The sequence below is a fragment of the Lissotriton helveticus genome, chromosome 7 (genome assembly GCF_964261635.1).
Source record: "Lissotriton helveticus chromosome 7, aLisHel1.1, whole genome shotgun sequence".
In the NCBI taxonomy this organism is placed as follows: Eukaryota; Metazoa; Chordata; class Amphibia; order Caudata; family Salamandridae; genus Lissotriton; species Lissotriton helveticus.
In genome coordinates, this window is record NC_136068.1 from 1,944,636,644 (window position 1) to 1,944,656,201 (window position 19,558).

The 19,558-nt window shown below is 44.6% G+C and overlaps 1 protein-coding gene across 1 annotated transcript in view; it reads right to left on the reverse strand.

The window, feature by feature from the left end:
• Nucleotides 1-281: 281 nt before the first annotated feature.
• Nucleotides 282-19,558, reverse strand: part of LOC144770001 (collagen alpha-1(XII) chain-like) — an 85,248-nt gene continuing 65,971 nt past the window's right edge. The window contains exon 5 of the mRNA XM_078654194.1: nucleotides 282-892. Within this exon, the coding sequence (XP_078510320.1) occupies nucleotides 282-892 (611 nt within the window). The remainder of the gene's footprint in view (nucleotides 893-19,558) is intronic.

Genomic DNA, 19,558 nt, shown 5'->3' on the forward strand with positions numbered 1-19,558 from the left:
GCAATGCAGTGAGAGATAACTAACTGCCTTCCATTATTCCTTCTGGCACCACCCTGTGTCTTCCTTCCCCACTGCCGGAAGTCCGAGGGCGGGATTTACGGCTGTGGAGAGAGTGAAAGACACCCAAGGGAGGCTCTTGTGATTTACCCTTCTCCCTGCGCCTCGTCATGAAATGGTAAATATTAGCTGTGAAGTGTGTTCTATCGCTTTTATTCTAAACTACAGAGCTGTACCTGGACCCCCACCTTGTGTCCCTTGAAAGAAGCGGGAGTGTGTCCCTTTTATACCAGCAGGTTGTGTTGTATAGTTTTCAGTTTGTGCTGGACCCTGAGGCAGATGGACTCGGTCAGCTCCGGCAGGATTTGCTGAAGCTCTTCCAAGTTCTTCATTATGAACACGTGGGCCGCAGCCGGGGGGCTGGCGATGGCCTCCAGCTCAGGGCGCTGCGCATCCCACGCACCGACAGCAAAGACCTCCACCCCCGCGCCCCGGAGCTCCAGCGCCGGACCTGTGACATCATCCGCTGACCACAGATCTGAAACGAGGACCAGGACCCTGGGCACGTGGGCTCTGGCCCCCCTGCTCTCGACCAGCACCTCCCGTCTGACGAAGGAGAGGGCTCCCCCAATATAAGACCCAATGTCCATCCGTTCCAAGGTCCGCAGAGAGTCAATCAGGACACTGACGTTGAGGGAGTCGGTGAAGGGGACCACTATCCGAGCATCAATGCCGAACCGGACCAGGCTGAACTGCACCGAGTCCCGGGACATGTGGAAGCTTCTCAACACCTCCAAGAAGGACATGAAGAGGCTGAAGCTCCAAATCTGTACAGTAAAAGAACTATGGACTAAAAGCACGATGTCCGCCTTTATATCCGTCCGACCAAAGCATTCTGTGGAAAGAAAAACAGAGACGGGTCAGAGAGGAGCAGACAACATGTGCCGAGGAAGACAAGGATGAGGCTGGGGCGGCCGGGATTCAGCCTCACGAAATATCAACCTGTGAAAACAATAACCACACACCCAGTGTGCTTGTGAAAAGAATTAAACAAACCCTGTGTGCTTGAGTAGAATAAATACACACCAGCATCCACACTGCACTGTTGCCAAATACACACCAGCATCCACATTGCGCTGTTACCAAATACACGCCAGCATCCACACTGCACTGTTACAAATACACACCAGCATCCACACTGCACTGTTACAAATACACACCAGCATCCACACTGCGCTGTTACCAAATACACGCCAGCATCCACACTGCACTGTTACAAATACACACCAGCATCCACACTGCACTGTTACAAATACACACCAGCATCCACACTGCACTGTTGCCAAATACACACCAGCATCCACACTGCGCTGTTACCAAATACACGCCAGCATCCACACTGCACTGTTACAAATACACACCAGCATCAACACTGCACTGTTACAAATACACACCAGCATCCACACTGCGCTGTTACAAATACACACCAGCATCCATACTGCGCTGTTACAAATACACACCAGCATCCACACTGCACTGTTACAAATACACACCAGCATCCACACTGCGCTGTTACCAAATACACGCCAGCATCCACACTGCGATGTTACCAAATACACACCAGCATCCACACTGCGCTGTTACAAATACACACCAGCATCCACACTGCGCTGTTACAAATACACACTAGCATCCACACTGCGCTGTTACAAATACACACCAGCATCCATAATGCGCTGTTACCAAAAACACACCAGCATCCACACTGCGCTGTACCCAAATGTACACCAGCATTCATACTGTGCTGTTATAAATACACTCCAGCGGTGGGCGCGGTCCAGGCTCGGACGGGCGTAGACGGGCTTACCTTTGGCGCACCTTCGGCACGCATGGGGCGCGACCGCAGCGCGTGGGAGCATCTGTCATATATGGATGGTGGAGTGGGCGAGGGAGGGTCAGCTGGGAGGCGGGGCGGGCTGTGGGGGACGGGCTCTGAGGCACCACAACAATCAGTAAAATGGCGGCAGGGAAATGAAAACGAAACTGGAGGTAGGCACAGACAATCAACAATGGCTTTCCTCTATTCTAAAGCAGGCAATGCAAAGTCAACCTAGCGGTACAGATCGCGCAACATCTGTGAAAGCGCGACTTAAAGCGCCGTATTAAATCACCCCAAAAGCGCTACAAATGTCTTAGATGTTTTGTAAAGGCACTCGCACTACAGCGCTATGCTGTGTAGGAGGCGGCAGTAATGCCAATACAAATTGTGCAAGATCGCAGTGAACGATACCAATCAGGAGCTGGGGGCGAAGGGAGCGACCGCCTTCAGCAAGCGTCGGGCCGGTCACAGCGCTTACGGGTGTGGGAGCGGGCTTTGCAGTCCGTGGGAGGGAGGGTCAGCTGGGAGGCGGGGCGGGCTGTGGGGGACGGGCTCTGAGGCACCACAACAATCAGTAAAATGGCGGCAGGGAAATGAAAACGAAACTGGAGGTAGGCACAGACAATCAACAATGGCTTTCCTCTATTCTAAAGCAGGCAATGCATAGTCAACCTATCGGTACGGATCGCGCAACAGCTGTGAAAGCGCGACTTAAAGCACCGTATTAAATCACCCCAAAAGCGCTACAAATGTCTGAGATGTTTTGTAAAGGCACTCGCACTACAGGGCTATGCTGTGTAGGAAGCGGCAGTAATGCGAATACAAATTGTGCAAGATCGCAGTGAACAATACCAATCAGGAGCTGGGGGCGAAGGGAGCGACCGCCTTCAGCAAGCGTTGGGCCGGTCACAGCGCTTACGGGTGTGGGAGCAGGCTATGCAGTCCGTGGGAGGGAGGGTCAGCTGGGAGGTGGGGCGGGCTGTGGGGGACGGGCTCTGAGGCACCACAACAATCAGTAAAATGGCGGCAGCGAAATGAAAACGAAACTGGAGGTAGGCACAGACAATCAACAATGGCTTTCCTCTATTCTAAAGCAGGCAATGCACAGTCAACCTAGCGGTACAGAGCGCAACAGCTGTGAAAGCGCGACTTAAAGCGCCGTATTAAATCACCCCAAAAGCGCTACAAATGTCTTAGATGTTTTGTAAAGGCACTCGCACTACAGCGCTATGCTGTGTAGGAGGCGGCAGTAATGCGAATACAAATTGTGCAAGATCGCAGTGAACGATACCAATCAGGAGCTGGGGGCGAAGGGAGCGACCGCCTTCAGCAAGCGTCGGGCCGGTCACACTGCGCTGTTACAAATACACACCAGCATCCACACTGCGCCGTACCCAAATACACACCAGCATCCACACTGCGCTGTTACAAATACACGCCAGCATCCACACTGCGCTGTTATAAATACACGCCAGTATCCACACTTCACTGTTACCAAATACACGCCAGCATCCACACTGTGCTGTTACCAAATACACGACAGTATCCACACTGCGCTGTTACCAAATACACGCCCGCATCCATACTGCGCTATTACCAAATACACGCCAGCATCCATACTGCGCTGTTACCAAATACACGCCCGCATCCATACTGCGCTATTACCAAATACACACCAGTATCCACCCTGCACTGTAACCAAATACATGCCAGCATCCACACTGCGCTGTTACGAAATACACACCCGCATCCATACTGTGCTGTTACCAAATACACACCAGTATCCACACTGCGCGGTTACCAAATACACACCAGTATCCATACAGCGCTGTTACCAAATACACACCAGCATCCAAACTGCGCTGTTACCAAATACACGCCAGTATCCATACTGCGCTGTTAACAAATACACACCAATATCCACACTGGGCTGTTACAAATGCACACCAGCATCCACACTGCGCTGTTACCAAATACCCGCCAGCATCCATAATGCGCTGTTACCAAATACACACCAGCATCCATACTGCGCTCTTACCAAATACACATTAGTATCCATACTGTACTGTTACCAAATTCATACCGGCATCCATACTCCGCTTTACCAAATACACACCAGCATCCATACTGCGCTGTTACTAAATACACATTAGTATCCATGCTGTACTGTTACCAAATACATACAAGCATCCATACTCTGCTGTTACCAAATACACACCCGCATCCATACTGCACTGTTACTAAATACACATTAGTATCCATACTGTACTATTACCAAATGCATACAAGCATCCATACTCTGCTGTTACCAAATACACACCAGCATCCACACTGCGCTGTTACCAAATACATGCCAACATCCACACTGCGCTGTACCAAATACACACCAGCATCCATACTGCACAGTTACTAAATACACATCAGTTATCCATACTGTACTGTTACCAAATACATACCAGCATCCATACTGCACTGTTACCAAATACACACCAGCATCCACACTGCGCTGTTACCAAATACACGGCAGGTTCCATACTGTGCTGTTACTAAATACACATCAGTATCCATACTGCACTGTTACCAGATACACACCGGCATCCATACTGCGCTGTTACCAAACACACACCAACATCCATACTGCGCTGTTACCAAATACACACCAGCATCCATACTGCGCTGTTACCAAATACACATCCGTATCCATACTGCGCTGATTCTAAATACACGCCAGCATCATTCTGCGCTGTTACCAAATACACACCAGCATCCATACTGCGCTGTTACCAAATACACATCCGTATCCATACTGCGCTGATTCTAAATACACACCAGCATCCATACTGCGCAGCTACCAAATAGATGCCAACATCCATACTGCGCTGTTACCAAATACACACCAGCATCTATACTGCACTGTTACCAAATACACACCAGCATCCATACTGCGCTGTTACCAAATACACACCAGCATCCATACTGCGCTGTTACAAATACACACCATTATCCATAATACACTATTACCAAATACACACCAGCATCTTTACTGCGCTGTTTCCAAATACACACCAACATCCATACTGCGCTGTTACCAAATACACATTAGCATCCATACTGCGCTAATACCAAATATACACCAGTATCCATACTACGTGGTCCCCAAATACACACCAGCATCCGTACTGTGCTGTTACAAATATGCCTGCATACATACTGTGCTGATACCAAATACACGCCAGCATCCACATTGCGCTGTCACCAAATACACACTAGCATACATTCTTCGCTGTTACCAAATTTAAGACAGCTGTGGAATCGCAATAAATACATATAAGCAACGGTTGTGCTGTCTTTGAAATGGGATATAGTGTAAGAAATACACATCCCCTGACATCGTGGGAGCTGGTACGCGGGTACACGGGCCCGTGGCTCCCACTTGTCACTCTATGTATACAGACAGATGTCCAGTGAGGAGATCTATGACCTCAGAGCCCTGACGAAATTTCCGTATAGAAATAAAGGCAATTAAACATGTTGGCCTACTTAGAACGGGTATATAACATGCTTTGTTTTTAATATTGGGCAAGCTATAATTTTGGATTAAAGGGTCAAATTGTGTATGTGAGTCTTAGCTCATTTTTATCTTGTTTGAGACAATTTGGTCTCTTGCACTTCACTGAGTCTTGTTTTCTTTTTTCTATTAGTGATTCTCTCATTAACCACACCGCTACACATTTATTTTACTGGACACTAAGTAACACTGAAGATTGCAGGAGGTGGTGTTACTGCCCTTTAAAGTCCTGCGCAACTTTGGCTGACCTGTTTGTGGGATTTTGGACTGTGGTGTTGCTCCATCTTCCGGTGTCTCGTTTTTTCTGCCCCGCGGACCGCGCGCTGCCCAGGACTTCCCACCCCAGCAGGCAGCCCGGTCTCGCGAGAGGCCAGAGACACGCCCCCCGCCCCCGGCCCCCAGGCCTACATAATCAGCCGCAGACCACCGCGGCGCGGGCAAAGGGCGAGCCCGTCCGCGCCCGTCGCAGCCCGGAGGAGGCTGCGCTGGGCTCACTCTCTTAGCTTTCCATTTAGGTGTCCCATTTAGGAACATAGCACATTGTAAGACAAAGATTACCTATAAGAAAATACGGGTAAAAGGAAATTAGTAAGCCCAAAGGGCACGAAGAGTAGCCTAGATTCCCAGCAAACCATATTAGACTACCTAACAGGCGCTGTGGGTGTTTTAGACAAACAGATCTTATCTGTAGAGGAGTCAATTGGAGGGGCATCATCAAGACTTAGTCAAGATTCGCCCATAAAAGAGGCAACTCACTCATTGACCTCAGGGGAGAAAAAATCACTCCAAGTTAACGGCTGTATCCAACTTGACTCCGATGACCTAGAACAGATCACCAACGATTCCCCCACACAACCTCCCCAAAAAAAGCAGAAGAAACCAAGTGATAATGGAATAGTCGATGCCCAGAACGATGTCATCCCGATTATAATACATTCCCCGCCAAAACAGAAAAAAACACCAAAATATTTGAATCAAGGGAAAAAACGGGCAGACCGGCAAAAAACCCCAGCGAAGCAGAAAGCTAGGATAACAAGTCATTGTGATTGTAAGCCCGACATCCAAACCCTGACATCCCTAGTGAAGCGACTAGATATGTACTTAAGATTGAGGCTGGATCTGTTAACATCATGAATGGAAATATAGAAAGTACCTTGAGTATTTTACATAAAACATTAGGTTCAAACATAAATAACACTGAGTATCCTACTAATTTGTCGACACACATAGAAATTATAGATCCTCTACTCAGAAAAGGAATAACTAAAAGCATACCTTCTTACCCAGATACTGTTTCACAGACTATTTCAGTAAATAAACCCTCAATAGGAAAAAAGACCCAATCCTTTTTAGAAGCAGCGAAAAGGACTACTAGTAAAAAGATACCCACCCCACAAGCAAATCCACGCATCCTTCAATCCGCACACATTCTGTCTGAGCCCAAGCAAGCTTACACTCCGAAGGCTCCAAAGGATGATATATCGGCACCGGGTATGCATTGAGACCTGCCCCCACACGCTACCCCTTATATCATCGTTTTGGGTAATGTCCCCAACAATGAATCACCCACTGAGGAAACATGGACATGAATGAATGAATGAAGTCCGTCTTATAATGCCCTACTAAGCCCAAAGGGCGTAAAGGCGCCTAACCCAAAAAATGTCCACATAGCAAGCTTATTGAAAGGCCTTAAGACAACGAAGGTTGTATCTTTATGTCGGAGGGAAGAGCATTCCACAAACGGGGGGCCCGATGTAGGTACATCTTTTTTACCACTTCTTAAATACCGATTCATACCAAATCGGTATTTAAGAAGTGGTAAAAAAGAGGAGGGCAGATGTAGGTAAATAATTACCGAATCGGAAGGAATTGGTATTTACCGATTCGGTAAATACCGAATGGGTAATGCCCATTGATTCCTATGGGCATTGAAGCCCATAGGAATCAATGAGCATTACCTAATCGGTATTTACCACATCTGTAAATACCGAATTTTGCAAGGGTGCAGGGGGTGTCACTTTGACACCCTCTGGCACCCCAATTACAGGCATGTGTGCCATGTGGCACACAGACATGCCCTAAGGGCATGTCTGTGTGTCACATGGCACAGGTGTGCATGCACAGATGTGCATGCACACCTGGATTCTGTATTTCCCCACCCAATTGGATTGGGTGGTAAAATACCGACTCCTAAAGGCCTGTGGCACTGTTTGCAGTGCCACCTACATGTGAGATTTACCGAATCGGTAAAATTACCGATTCGGTATTTTACAGAATCGGTAAATTTACCGGTTGATTAAATTTACCGATTCTGTAAAAAAGTTCCCCTACATCTCAATGACCCATTTACCGGTCGGTAACGGACGAATTCGGCCGTTACCAACCGGTAATGGCCACCTACATCGGGCCCTTAATTGGCTGAGCAGTAGGGTGGGACTCCATAGAGATCTATTTCAGAACTTTAAGATGGTACGGCGTGTACGCTGGATGGGGTCGCAAGAAAAGGTCCTGACAGGAGATTGTATAGTCCTGACATTTAGTTCACCACCGCTGGTCAACGAGATACTGAGAGTGGGGTCTAATACAACAGTGGATGCTATAGGGATAAATATTACCATTAGGATTTTTTTTACCCTCCTAAAAGATTCAGCAGCCCCCATATTAATTGGAAAAACCCTACAAAAGACCAGTGGGTACCCAATTACATACCTACTTACAATAGATTTAATATCCTCTCGGGACTTGATGATAACGAATGACTGGAGCAGGAATCAGACAGTAGTAAAAAGGTAGAACGACTGGGCAAGCAGAATGGAAAGGCTGTTTACGATCACCAATCACAGCTATCCGAATCTGTTGGCCAACATGTAGGTAGTTTAGACCCTATACATATAATAGATCTGGAGGTTCCCCAACTAAATGTAAATCTGTTAGGGGATGCCCGAACAGCCCATTTATTTAATTTTGAACTACATTTACGATCTACTACAACCAGTCATGAATCGAAATACCCGAAACTCCAGAAACTTAACATAGTTTTTTGGAATATAGCGGGCCAACTCTCAAAGAGTACGAATGATAAGTGGTTGAATGAGGTGAGGGTACATAATATTATATGCCTCTAAGAGACCTGGCTCAGAACCCCAATTCACTTGGAGGGCTTTAAGACCTACTTCCCTCAGGCTATTCCATCATCCTCTGGGAGAAGGAAGGGGGGTTTAACGATATACGTCTCAAATACCCTGGTTCTAAAAGAATTAGTCACCTTAAGCCTGGAAAGTAATTACCAAATTTTAATGCTAAAATTAGGTAAATCAACTTGTCACTTTTTAGTAAATTTGTATAATAATTTGAACGGAGGATCATGTGTCCTATGGCCACACGAAGGGAGCCCTAATGTCCAGAGATGCTTTGACCCCAGAGTTGTACAGACAAAGATTTAGGAATTGCAAGAAACTGGAGTCTACCACATGGGTGGAATATGTGTATTTCTTTTGCAGAGCTTTGGATGGTTGGGTGAAGGGTAGCAAAGTGGATAATTTTGAGGCACTCTATGATTTGCTTGCTTGGGAGCACTTGTCCAATAATTGTTTTCTAGAGCTACGCCAGCACCTGATTGATAGTAAGCTGACTAATCCTAGGAAGCTTGTTGAGGAGGCGGACTGCTGGGTGAGCACCCGGGTCCACAAGGGACATGTGGGAGACTTTGCCACAGGTGGGCAGGGTGCTCAGCAGAAGAGTGGGGGGGATAAGGGTAAACAGAGGGACTTCCAGAAAGGGCCCCAAAGTAATCCCAAAGGGAAGGGTTCCCAGCCTCCTCCTGAGAAGAAACCAGGGGCCCGACAGATAAACCTGTTTATAAGGGACGCCCAAATTGTTTTAAGTGTGGCGAGGTGGGTCACTGTTTCTATGATCCCAAGTGACCACTGAGAAAAAAAACAGCACCCACTGGTGCACCGCCCGGCAGATGGCTAGTGTAGCCCTGGGTGAGGAGATGGGTGCCCAAGGTGGGTGAGATCCCACAAAAATGTCCCTAGTCACTTTAGGAGACTGTGAGGTGGTCCCCAGGACCCAGCTGCCTGATAACACTAAAAAATAACGGCAGTGGGTGACCATCAATGGGCAGAGGGTGGAGGCTCTGAGAGACACCGGAGCCAGTGTGACAGCTGTCAGTTGTCGGCTGGTGTCTAAGGAGCAGGTAATTCCCCATGCGTACTTCCCTGTAGTTGCCGCTGACAACTCAAAGAGCCACTGTAAGGTGGCTCAGGTTCCATTTGAGTGGGGGGGTCTCAGGTACCCTTCAAGTAGCTGTGAGGCCAGCCATGCCTGTTGACTGTCTGTTAGGCAACGACTTGGAAAACTGCCCGTGGGCTAAGGTGGAGAGAAAGTCTCATTAGGAAATGTTGGGTCTGCCTGAGTGGACATGGGTGACCACTCGGTCAATGGCAGCCAGTAAGGGTGTTCAAGAGGACCTGGAGCCTGAAAGAGGGGCCCAGGTACCTGCCTTTAAGAAAGGAGGTACGAGCGCGGGAAACCAGCCCCCGAAGTTCACACGGTCCAGAAGGATACAGACCTTGAAGGGGATGCCCTGGAACCTACAGGGGAGATAATTGCTGAACTGGGAGACCTATCTGAGCTGACCCATTGCCAGCAAGAAGGAGGGCCCTCCAGGGAAGAGTTCTGTGAGGAGCAGAAAAAGTGCTCTTCTCTTGAGGGTTTGCGGAAACAGGCCACAAACCAGGAAGCAGGTGATCAGTCTGGATCACATTGGATCTACTGGGAGAATGGTCTCCTGTATAGTGAGCCTAAGTTTGCTGAGCCTGGGTCATCCGGTGTGCTTGTGGTACCCAGTGCTTCAGAGCTTTCCTACTGTGTTTCACTCACGGTGTACCTTTAGCAGGACATTTGGGGCAGGACAAGCCCTTCGAAAGGCTTGCCACCGACTTTCATTGGCCCCAAATGCGCAAGAGTTCAGATACTCATTGCAGGACCTGTCAGACTTGCCAGGCAAGTGGTAAGAGTAGGAAGAAGAACAAGGCTCCTCTCCAGCCTTTCCCTGTGGTCTTCCCCCCTTTGAAAGGGTGGGTATTGACATTGTGGGGCCTCTGGATCCCAAGACAGCCATGGGCAACAGGTTATGTTATGTTATGTTATCTGGAATTTGTAGAGCGCGCGGCTACTCCAAAGAGTGTCCCGACGCTGGGAAAAGACCACCATAACCACTAACAAACATAAACCCTGAATCACAGTGCAAGAAAATCCTATTGCTGGAAAAACCACGTCTTCAGATTTCACCTAAAAGTCAGAAGGTCTGGGATCTGTCGCAGCAAGGGAGGGAGGTTATTCCAGAGTCGGGATACACCTACCTGGAAAGATCTTCCTCCTATCCGTGAGAGCCTGATCCTTGGAGTCAAGATCAGGCACTGGGTAGAAGATCTTAAAGAGCGCTGAGGCATATAAGGCTGAAATCTTTCCCTTAGATATGGGGACCGATCCCATGCCAGAACTAAGGCTTTGAAATAAATTCTTTTTTGCACTGGAAGCAAGTGAAGGGAGGACAAGAGATTAGAGGTATGTGTTCAGGGCCTAGGTAGAAAAATGGCCCTGGCTGCCATATTCTGAATGATCTGCAAACGACCCAGTGTATACTCAGGGAGTCCTAGATATAAAGAATTGACGTAATACAGTCTTGATATCACTAAGGCCTGGACAACTGTTTTACGGTGAGAGACTGTAAAAAGTGGGAGGAAGTTTTTCAGCATTTTCAAAGTCCCAAAACATGTACCTGCCATTGCTTGGACTTGCACCTTCATAGAGAGCGCAGAATCCAATTTGACCCCCAGATTTTTCACAGTAGTGACCTCAGACAATGGGGGGGTGGGGCATGTCTTGAGGCCACCAAGAGTGCCAGGCTTCATGTGGGTGGGAGCCAAAAAAATGATCTCTGATTTATCAGAGTTGCATTTTAATTGATTACAGTTAAACCATGAGAAGATCTCAAAGAGGCTGTTCTTCATACAGGTCCCATCAAAATCAGAGCCGATCTCGCACGTGAACAACAATTGAGTGTCGTCCGCATATGACACTATTATAGCGCCATGCTTCTTGGCTAGAAGGGCAAGAGGGGCCTTGTACAAATTAAACAGCGTGGGACTGAGAGTCGATCCCTGTGGGACCCCCACATTCAAGGGCAGAATTTCTGCTGAAAAAGGTGGTGCCCAGACTGTTTGGGAGCGGATACTGAGAAAGGATGTCAACCATTTCAACACCGAGCCTCCAAACCAGCCCTCCTCAAGTCTTTGCAAGTCGCTTGTGAGGGACGGTATTTAGCGCCAAGACGCCCAAGGGCATATGTTGCGCTTTATAAATTTTAAAAATAAATAAATAAATAAATAAGGCCGTGGAAAGGTCGAGTAGCACCAGAACCGCGCTCCCGCCTCTATCTAACGTGGCTTTAATCGTCTCAGCAACCTCCAGCAGGGCAGTTTCTGTGCTGAAGTTGGCTCTAAAGACCGATTGACTGGGGTGAAGGAGATTATTGGCCTCTGCAAAATTTGTAATCGCTTCATTCTCATATTTCTCCAATACTTTGGAGAAAAAGGGCAGGAGGGCGATGGGCCTATAATTACTAATCACCTCAGGGTCTGCCGTAGGTTTTTTTAAAAGAGGAAGGATTTTGGTGTTTTTCCAAATTTGAGGCAGGAGGCCCTCCCACAATATGGTGATTTAACTGTGTGAATATTTGTTTCACTCTGTGTCTTGTGTAAACTACTGCATACGTTGGTTACTAGGTATGTGAAACTCTATAATAGTTATTAATTAGTTAAGTGAGTATTTGTATGAGAGAATGAATGTGTGTGTAGTTGGATGGAAGGTGTCTAAATGTCTAAAGATGTGTATATAGTTGATTAAGTACATATATGAGGTTAAGACTGTATGTGAAAACAGTTGTTTTGGGGGAGTGAATCTCTTTATGGGTGTGCTGATGAGTAAATATATTTCTCAATGATATATGTCCAAAAACTAGAAATATAAAAGGCAATGTATGTGACAGTTATTGTATATAAATAAGTAAACATAAGACTCAGTGATTGTATGAGTGACTGTATCGAAAACTGTATACTTGTAATAGTGATTTTATAACACACTAAGTATGAGTTCTTATCGATATGAATAAATAAAGTGGTGTTTGTATAAGTGTGTAGCTTAGTAAATGTCAGTATGATCAATTGTTTGCATAAGTGAATAGGGTGTGTAATTTCGATGTAGGTGTATAAGTATATTTAATAGTGCTCTATTGATCTTTGTTAGCATGTATGAGTGAATCTATAGGCAAGTGTTTAGATGTGTGTGTAGATCTAGGAATCACTGAGTGGGTTTTTAGAAAGTTTTATTGGTCTGTCAATGGATTCAAATATGGTACTCTAATTTTACTGTGAGTGATCAAAGGATATACTAGTGTATGATGAGGTGTATCTGATTGTCACATGCATGATGTCATCAGTGATGTCTCTGACCATGTCATAAATGATGTAATATGTGACATCATCAGCAGTGGATTTCGGGCGCGTGAGTTATACTTAGTACAGCTAACTATAACGGAGGAATTTCAATGGTTTTGTATGAGTGAAATGTCCAGCTAACTATAACACCCCTGAAACCTAGGGTTTTTTCAGTGAAGTTCTAAGGTTTTTAAATGCTAATTTCTTACTATAACATGTCTGAAACCTATGGTTTTTTCCGTGCATTTCAAGGGTTTTTTAAATGATAATTCCTAATTATAACATGTCTGAAACCTATGGTTTTTTCAGTGAATTTCAAAGTTTTTTTAAATATTAAATATGCAATCATGGCTGAAAGACTTACCGTTTTCAGTCATGTAAACACTCTTAGATGATAAACTATATATATTAAAATGTGCAAGTTTTCTTATTCGAGCATATATATTGCTCTTAAAAAGTTCTTTACTAAAAGTCTTTTATTGTTTTCACCCTTTTACTTTTAGAACAACAGACCTATTGGCCTAGTACTCATCATTGACAGCATTTAGAATTGCTCAAAAAATAACCCAATTTCCGTATTTATCCACACTTTAAAATAAATACAGAGCGGAAAATAAATACTTTTCTGTCTGTATTTATCTGTAAAAATCTGTAAAAACATAAAACAAGGAGCCCTACTTATAATTTAATAATGTTTTCAACATAATTAGCTAGTAGCAAAAGACTTGTCCTAATGTGCCCTACCCCTTTGTTTAATGTCTAGGGAGGCCATCCCACCAGAACGGTCAAAGCAGGGAAAGAAGGGAAAGAAATGGGGAAAAATTGCCCTTGTTTTTCCTATTTATTTTTGATTGCACGTTCGAATGGTCTCCGAATCCACGCAAGACCTTCCCGGTACAACCGTGAGTTGTACTGCACTGATTTGTTCCTCAGGTTAGGGTGCGCCTAAACATGTTGACCAATTTTTAATTACATAAATCGGATGCCACTATTTACTTTACAGGACTAGTTTACATCCGTCTTGTCAGGCCGTCCGAGATCCGAATCCTCAGGGCTGTGTTGATGCTCAATGGGGGCCCACCTCTGAATTTACTCAAGTCTGGTTTGAGCAGGGAAAAAAGGAAGGGGAGGGAACTGCGGGGAGGGAGACCTGTAAGGGCGAGAAGAACATATAATCAAAACCCTGACTCAATGGTTCTCTTCCTGTTCTACCCACTTAGCCTTCTCTTTCCTCAATACCAGAAGTTCCTACCTGTAAAGGAAGATAAATGCTCTGAAATCCTTATGCAAGAGAGGGTCAGAGCTGCAACACGTTCCAGACTGTCACAGAGTCTACTGCAGTCTAGGCGCTATTCATTAGTCCTCTACCATGCACTCTCTCTCCTCAAAATCATAGAAGAAAATAAACGTGTGGCTACTGAAATATCAATTTGGCAGTAGTTTGCGTAGACATACAATCCTGTATCTCTTCCGACATGAAAGTCATATGAAAAGTTATATATCGGCAGCTATACTCTAGGTGTGCTTATTAAAGTCTTAAACACTATCTTTACACTGAGTAAAGTTCTGATGCCATATATCTTCAAGAAACCACCAAAACAAAAGTCACAGGCGCCACTACCCCCCCTGCACGAAACCCGCAAGGAGTTTCTCCAACAGGGAGATCACGCTGCCCAAACGCCACTACGGGCGCCGTCTCTCCTCTGCACAAGAACGCGGAAAGGCGTCTCATCCAACAGAGGAGCATCAATACAAAAGTCGCGGGAGCCACTACCCCCCCTGCACGAAATCAGCAAGGAGTTTCTCCAACAGGGAGATCACGCTGCCCAAACGCCACTACGGGCGCCGTCTCTACTCTGCACGAGAACGCAGAAAGGCGTCTCATCCAACAGAGGAGCATCACCAAAATACTGCAGGATACTTGAAATCCTGGTTAGTCTGGGGGCCAAGAGTGAACTCCGTACAATCACCGAGTCCTATGAACCAAGAACAGCAGTGTTGCTCAACTAGCAATGGGGAATTATCGGCAGCGCTGGTCTTCGTTCTGTCGGCTTTATCTGACTTCCGGCGCGTCATACTCGTTCTACGCTAAGCGCCACTGTCAGGAATCATGGGATATATAGTTTTCTTCTTTACTTCCTCATTTCCCTATTTTCACGCAGCTAGCGTGACAACCGGTAGCGAATCCTGACACGTCTCACCCCTTTTAACGGCCTTTGGTCAGCCTTTAATAAAATTGTTGATAGGTTAGCACCAAACACCTTTTAATCTCACTTCACTTCGATCACTAGTGCACACACGCCTTTGATCATCCTGCCCCGCTGTAAACCAGGCATAGAAGCACACCCGGGAAGCACTCGGCTTCTCTGGTGGAACCCTATGATGAAGCATGTCACCGACCAGGTCGGTGAGTGAGGGTTCCTTTTACAAACACTGGTTGTGTCTGTTGTTGCTCAGTGCAACCGCCTTTTGGTTACACTAGTAGTCACTCTTTTGTTGTTATTTGTGTATAAAAATAGGAGCCCTGCTCCTAAGAAATCAGATCCTGCTTAAACAAGAAGAACCTCTGCCCGACAAGAAGGAACTGGAAAAGCTGCTAGGAGGAGTACTGTCTCTGACCTGGGGATTGGCCTGCAGTGGTTGCCTTGCTGTGAAAGGAGAGGAAAAGACTGAAGTGACTTTATTCAACTTGTGCATTTTTGAAATATCTCCAAGGGCTTGTGTGTAAGCTTGCCCACTGAACGGAGTCCCAGGACCAGTGGACTCTAACTACCTGGAGAAAAGCTGTTGAGAGCGCCGCCTTCCCTCTAGCGCTGAAGGAGAAGGCTGTGTGCGCCTCGTGAAAACTCACCTCGCACTTTGAGAACCCTGTGCCCAGCTGTCTGGACCGAGCAACGCGACTACTGCCACCTTCGAGCCGTAGCTCGCAATGAACGGACCTGCCTGGCCCAAGCAACGCAACTTCTGCCACCTTCGAGCCGTAGCTCGCAATGAACGGACCTGCCTGGCCCGAGCAACATGACTTCTACCATCCTCGAGCCGTAGCTCGCAACGAACGGATCTGCCTGGCCCGCGCAACGCGACTTCTGCCATCCTCGAGACGTAGCTCGCAACGCAGGGCCCTGACTCTGCTTTTGGGCTTCGCTTCTCTCCTTCACATCATCCTGATCGATGTGCCCCCTGCCGCTGTCATCAACAGGCTGCGGCACGTAGAGCACTGGGTACGTCTCGTACCTCTGAAGCGTACTGCCGCCGCACTCAGGCGCCCCCTCTCCATGTACGGCGTGGATGCCGCAAAGAAGTGCCCCCGGATCAACAAAGCAGTAAACAGTCAAAATATCGAGTCCAAAATATCGATTGGACATAATATCGAGTTTTTAATATAGTTTGGACAAAATATCGAATGGACAGAATATAGACAGCAAAAATATAGTTTTTAAGGTAAGTGAAGTAATATCAAATGTTTAAAATATAGAAAGTTAAAATATCGAAGTATATAAAATAGGTTATGAAAAATATCGAATTTTTAATAATATAATTTTTTATAGTGTTTTTTATGTTATCATATGTGTGAAAAGTGTGTATTTATGTTATAAATAATTTTAAAATAATGAATTTAGTGTTTTTAATTTTTGTGTAATTTAATTCTGTAGCATGGTTGTGGGTTTATAGGGGAATAGGTTGGGAAGTAATTTAATTATAATTAATTAAATATGCTAATTTATTTATTGGTATTAATTTTTAATTAATTGTAATTTAATTTATATTTGGTAATTAATTACATTTTAATTGGCAATTAATTTTAAAGAATTGATTAATTGCTAATTATGTTAATTTTACTAATTTATTTTCTGTAGCGGGTTGTGGGTTCGTAGGGGAATGGGGTGAGAAGCAATTTATTTAATTAAATATGTAAAATTAATTATTGGTATTTATTTAGAATTAAATGTTAAATACGTTTTTATGTGTAATTCATTAAATTTTAATTGACAGTTAATTTAATTTATTTGAATAATTGCTAATTATGTTAATTTTACTATTTTATTTTCTGTAGTGGGTTGTGGATTTATAGGGGAATAGGGTGGGAAGTAATTTATTTATAATTAATTAAATAATTTAATTTATTAAATTGTATTTAATTAGAATTAATTGTTAATTAATTTTTAATTGTTAAATAATGATTTGTTAATTAGTAATTAATTTGTATTAATAGGTAACTAATTGTGATCATTAATTTTTAATTAGTAATTTTAATAGGTTAATTATTATATTATATTACATTTTAATTAATTTTTTATAGATATTTACTTTCCCTACTGTTGTTCTCTCGGGAGTGGGAATATTAATTTTAACCACTACACTATCCAATGCTTTCCCTACTGTTGCACTCAATGGAGTGGCCATAGTAATTTTACCCCTACGCTATCCAACGCTTGCCCTACTGTTGCACTCACTGGAGTGGGAATAGTCATTTTTAGCCCTACGCTATCCAACGCTTTCCCTACTGTTGCACTCACTGGAGTGGGAATAGTAATTTTTACCCCTACGCTATCCAGCGCTTTCCCTACTGTTGCTCCCACTGGAGTGGGAATAGTAATTTTTACCCCTACGCTATCCAACCCTTTCCTTACTGTTGCACTCTTTGGAGTGGGAATAGTAATTTTAACCCCTACGCTATCCAACGCTTTCCCTACTGTTGCACTATTTGGAGTGGGAATAGTACGTTTTTACCCCTACGCTATCCAACGCTTTCCCTACTGGTGCACTCTTTGGAGTGGGAATAGTAATTTTTACCCCTACGCTATCCAACGCTTTCCCTACTGTTGCACTCACTGGAGTAGGAATAGTAATTTTTAGCCCTACGCTATCCAACGCTTTCCCTACTGTTGCACTCACTGGAGTGGGAATAGTAATTTTTACCCTTACGCTATCCAACGCTTTCCCTACTGTTGCACCCACTGGAGTGGGAATAGTAATTTTTACTCCTACGCTATCCAACGCTTTCCCTACTTTTGCACCCACTGGAGTGGAAATAGTAATTTTGACCTCTACGCTATCCAACGCTTTCCCTAATGTTGCAATCATTGGAGTTGGAATAGTAATTTTTACACCTACGCTATCTAACGCTTTCCCTACTGTTGCACTCTTTGGAGTGGGAATAGTAATTTTAACCCCTACGCTATCCAACGCTTTCCCTACTTTTGCACTATTTGGAGTGGGAATAGTAATTTTTACCCCTACGCTATCCAACGCTTTCCCTACTGTTGCACTATTTGGAGGGGGAATAGTAATTGTTACCCCTACGCTATCCAACGCTTTCCCTACTGTTGCACTCTTTGGAGTGTGAATAGTAATTTTTACCTCTACGCTATCCAATGCTTTCCCTTCTGTTGCACCTACTGGAGTGGGAATAGTAATTTTTACCCCTACGCTATCCAACGTTTTCCCTACTGTTGCACCCACTGGAGTGGGAATAGTGTTTTTAACCTCTACGCTATCCAACGCGTTCCCTACTTTTGTACTCTTTGGAGTGGGAATAGTAATTTTTATCCCTACGCTATCCAACACTTTCCCTACTGTTGCACTCTCTGGAGTGGGAATAGTAATTTTTACACTTGCGCTATTGTACGGTAATAAAATAGTATATTATTTAATTATATTATGTTACTATATATATATGTTTTAACAAATATGATGTAAAAAATGTTTTTATAACTTTCATTAATTATTTAATTATTATAAGTTAATTTAAGTATTTTTAAGTATATTTCAGTAATTAATTTTTAATATTAATTTAATTTAACATTGTTTTTCATAAAGTCGATATTTTTACAAACTTTATTTTAGTAATTGATATTTTTAACTCGTTATTGTTGTACTTACCTGTTTGTAGATACAAACTCGATATTCTGTCTGTAGATATTTTGGCAGCGATATTCTTGATAGTCGATAATATGTCCCTCGATATTATGTCAGTGATCCCAACAAAGCATCATGCTAAGTCTTTTAACATATAAAGAATACTTATTTTGATACAAACCCTGGTGTGGTGTTGTCACTGAGTTACTGTGTGTGATTACAAATGCTTAATCGATAACACTCTGAGATTAGCCTTGTCTGCTCACGCCACGCAACCTAGAGGGTGAGCAGGGGTTATTTTAAAGAGTACGTCCCTTGCCCTGACTAGAGGAGAGGGTCCCTGCTTGTCATAAGTTCTTACCTGTGCCAACCAGAAACCCCCAAATCGTACAGCGATTGTTAAAGGTCGCTGGCGCGATGGAAATTTTCGACCCATGGTCACAAAAACTCAATCTCTCGGTGACTGTACAGCTCAGCGAGCTGAACTACAGGCTTTCAAGATGGCGCTTGAAAATACTGATCGTGAATTCCTCACACTCATAGTGTGCGATTCGTATTACTGCATTCAATCTTACAATGAATATTTGCAGAACTGGGTTCAAAACGGTTTCAAAGACGCAGAAGGTGGCACAATCAAGCATAAGTTGCTTTGGGAACAAGTTGGTCTATTACAGAAAGAACTACAAAAGACTCACGTGATTCATACACCGAGTCATCAACATGATGGCGTTCACGTTGCAGGGAATTCATTGG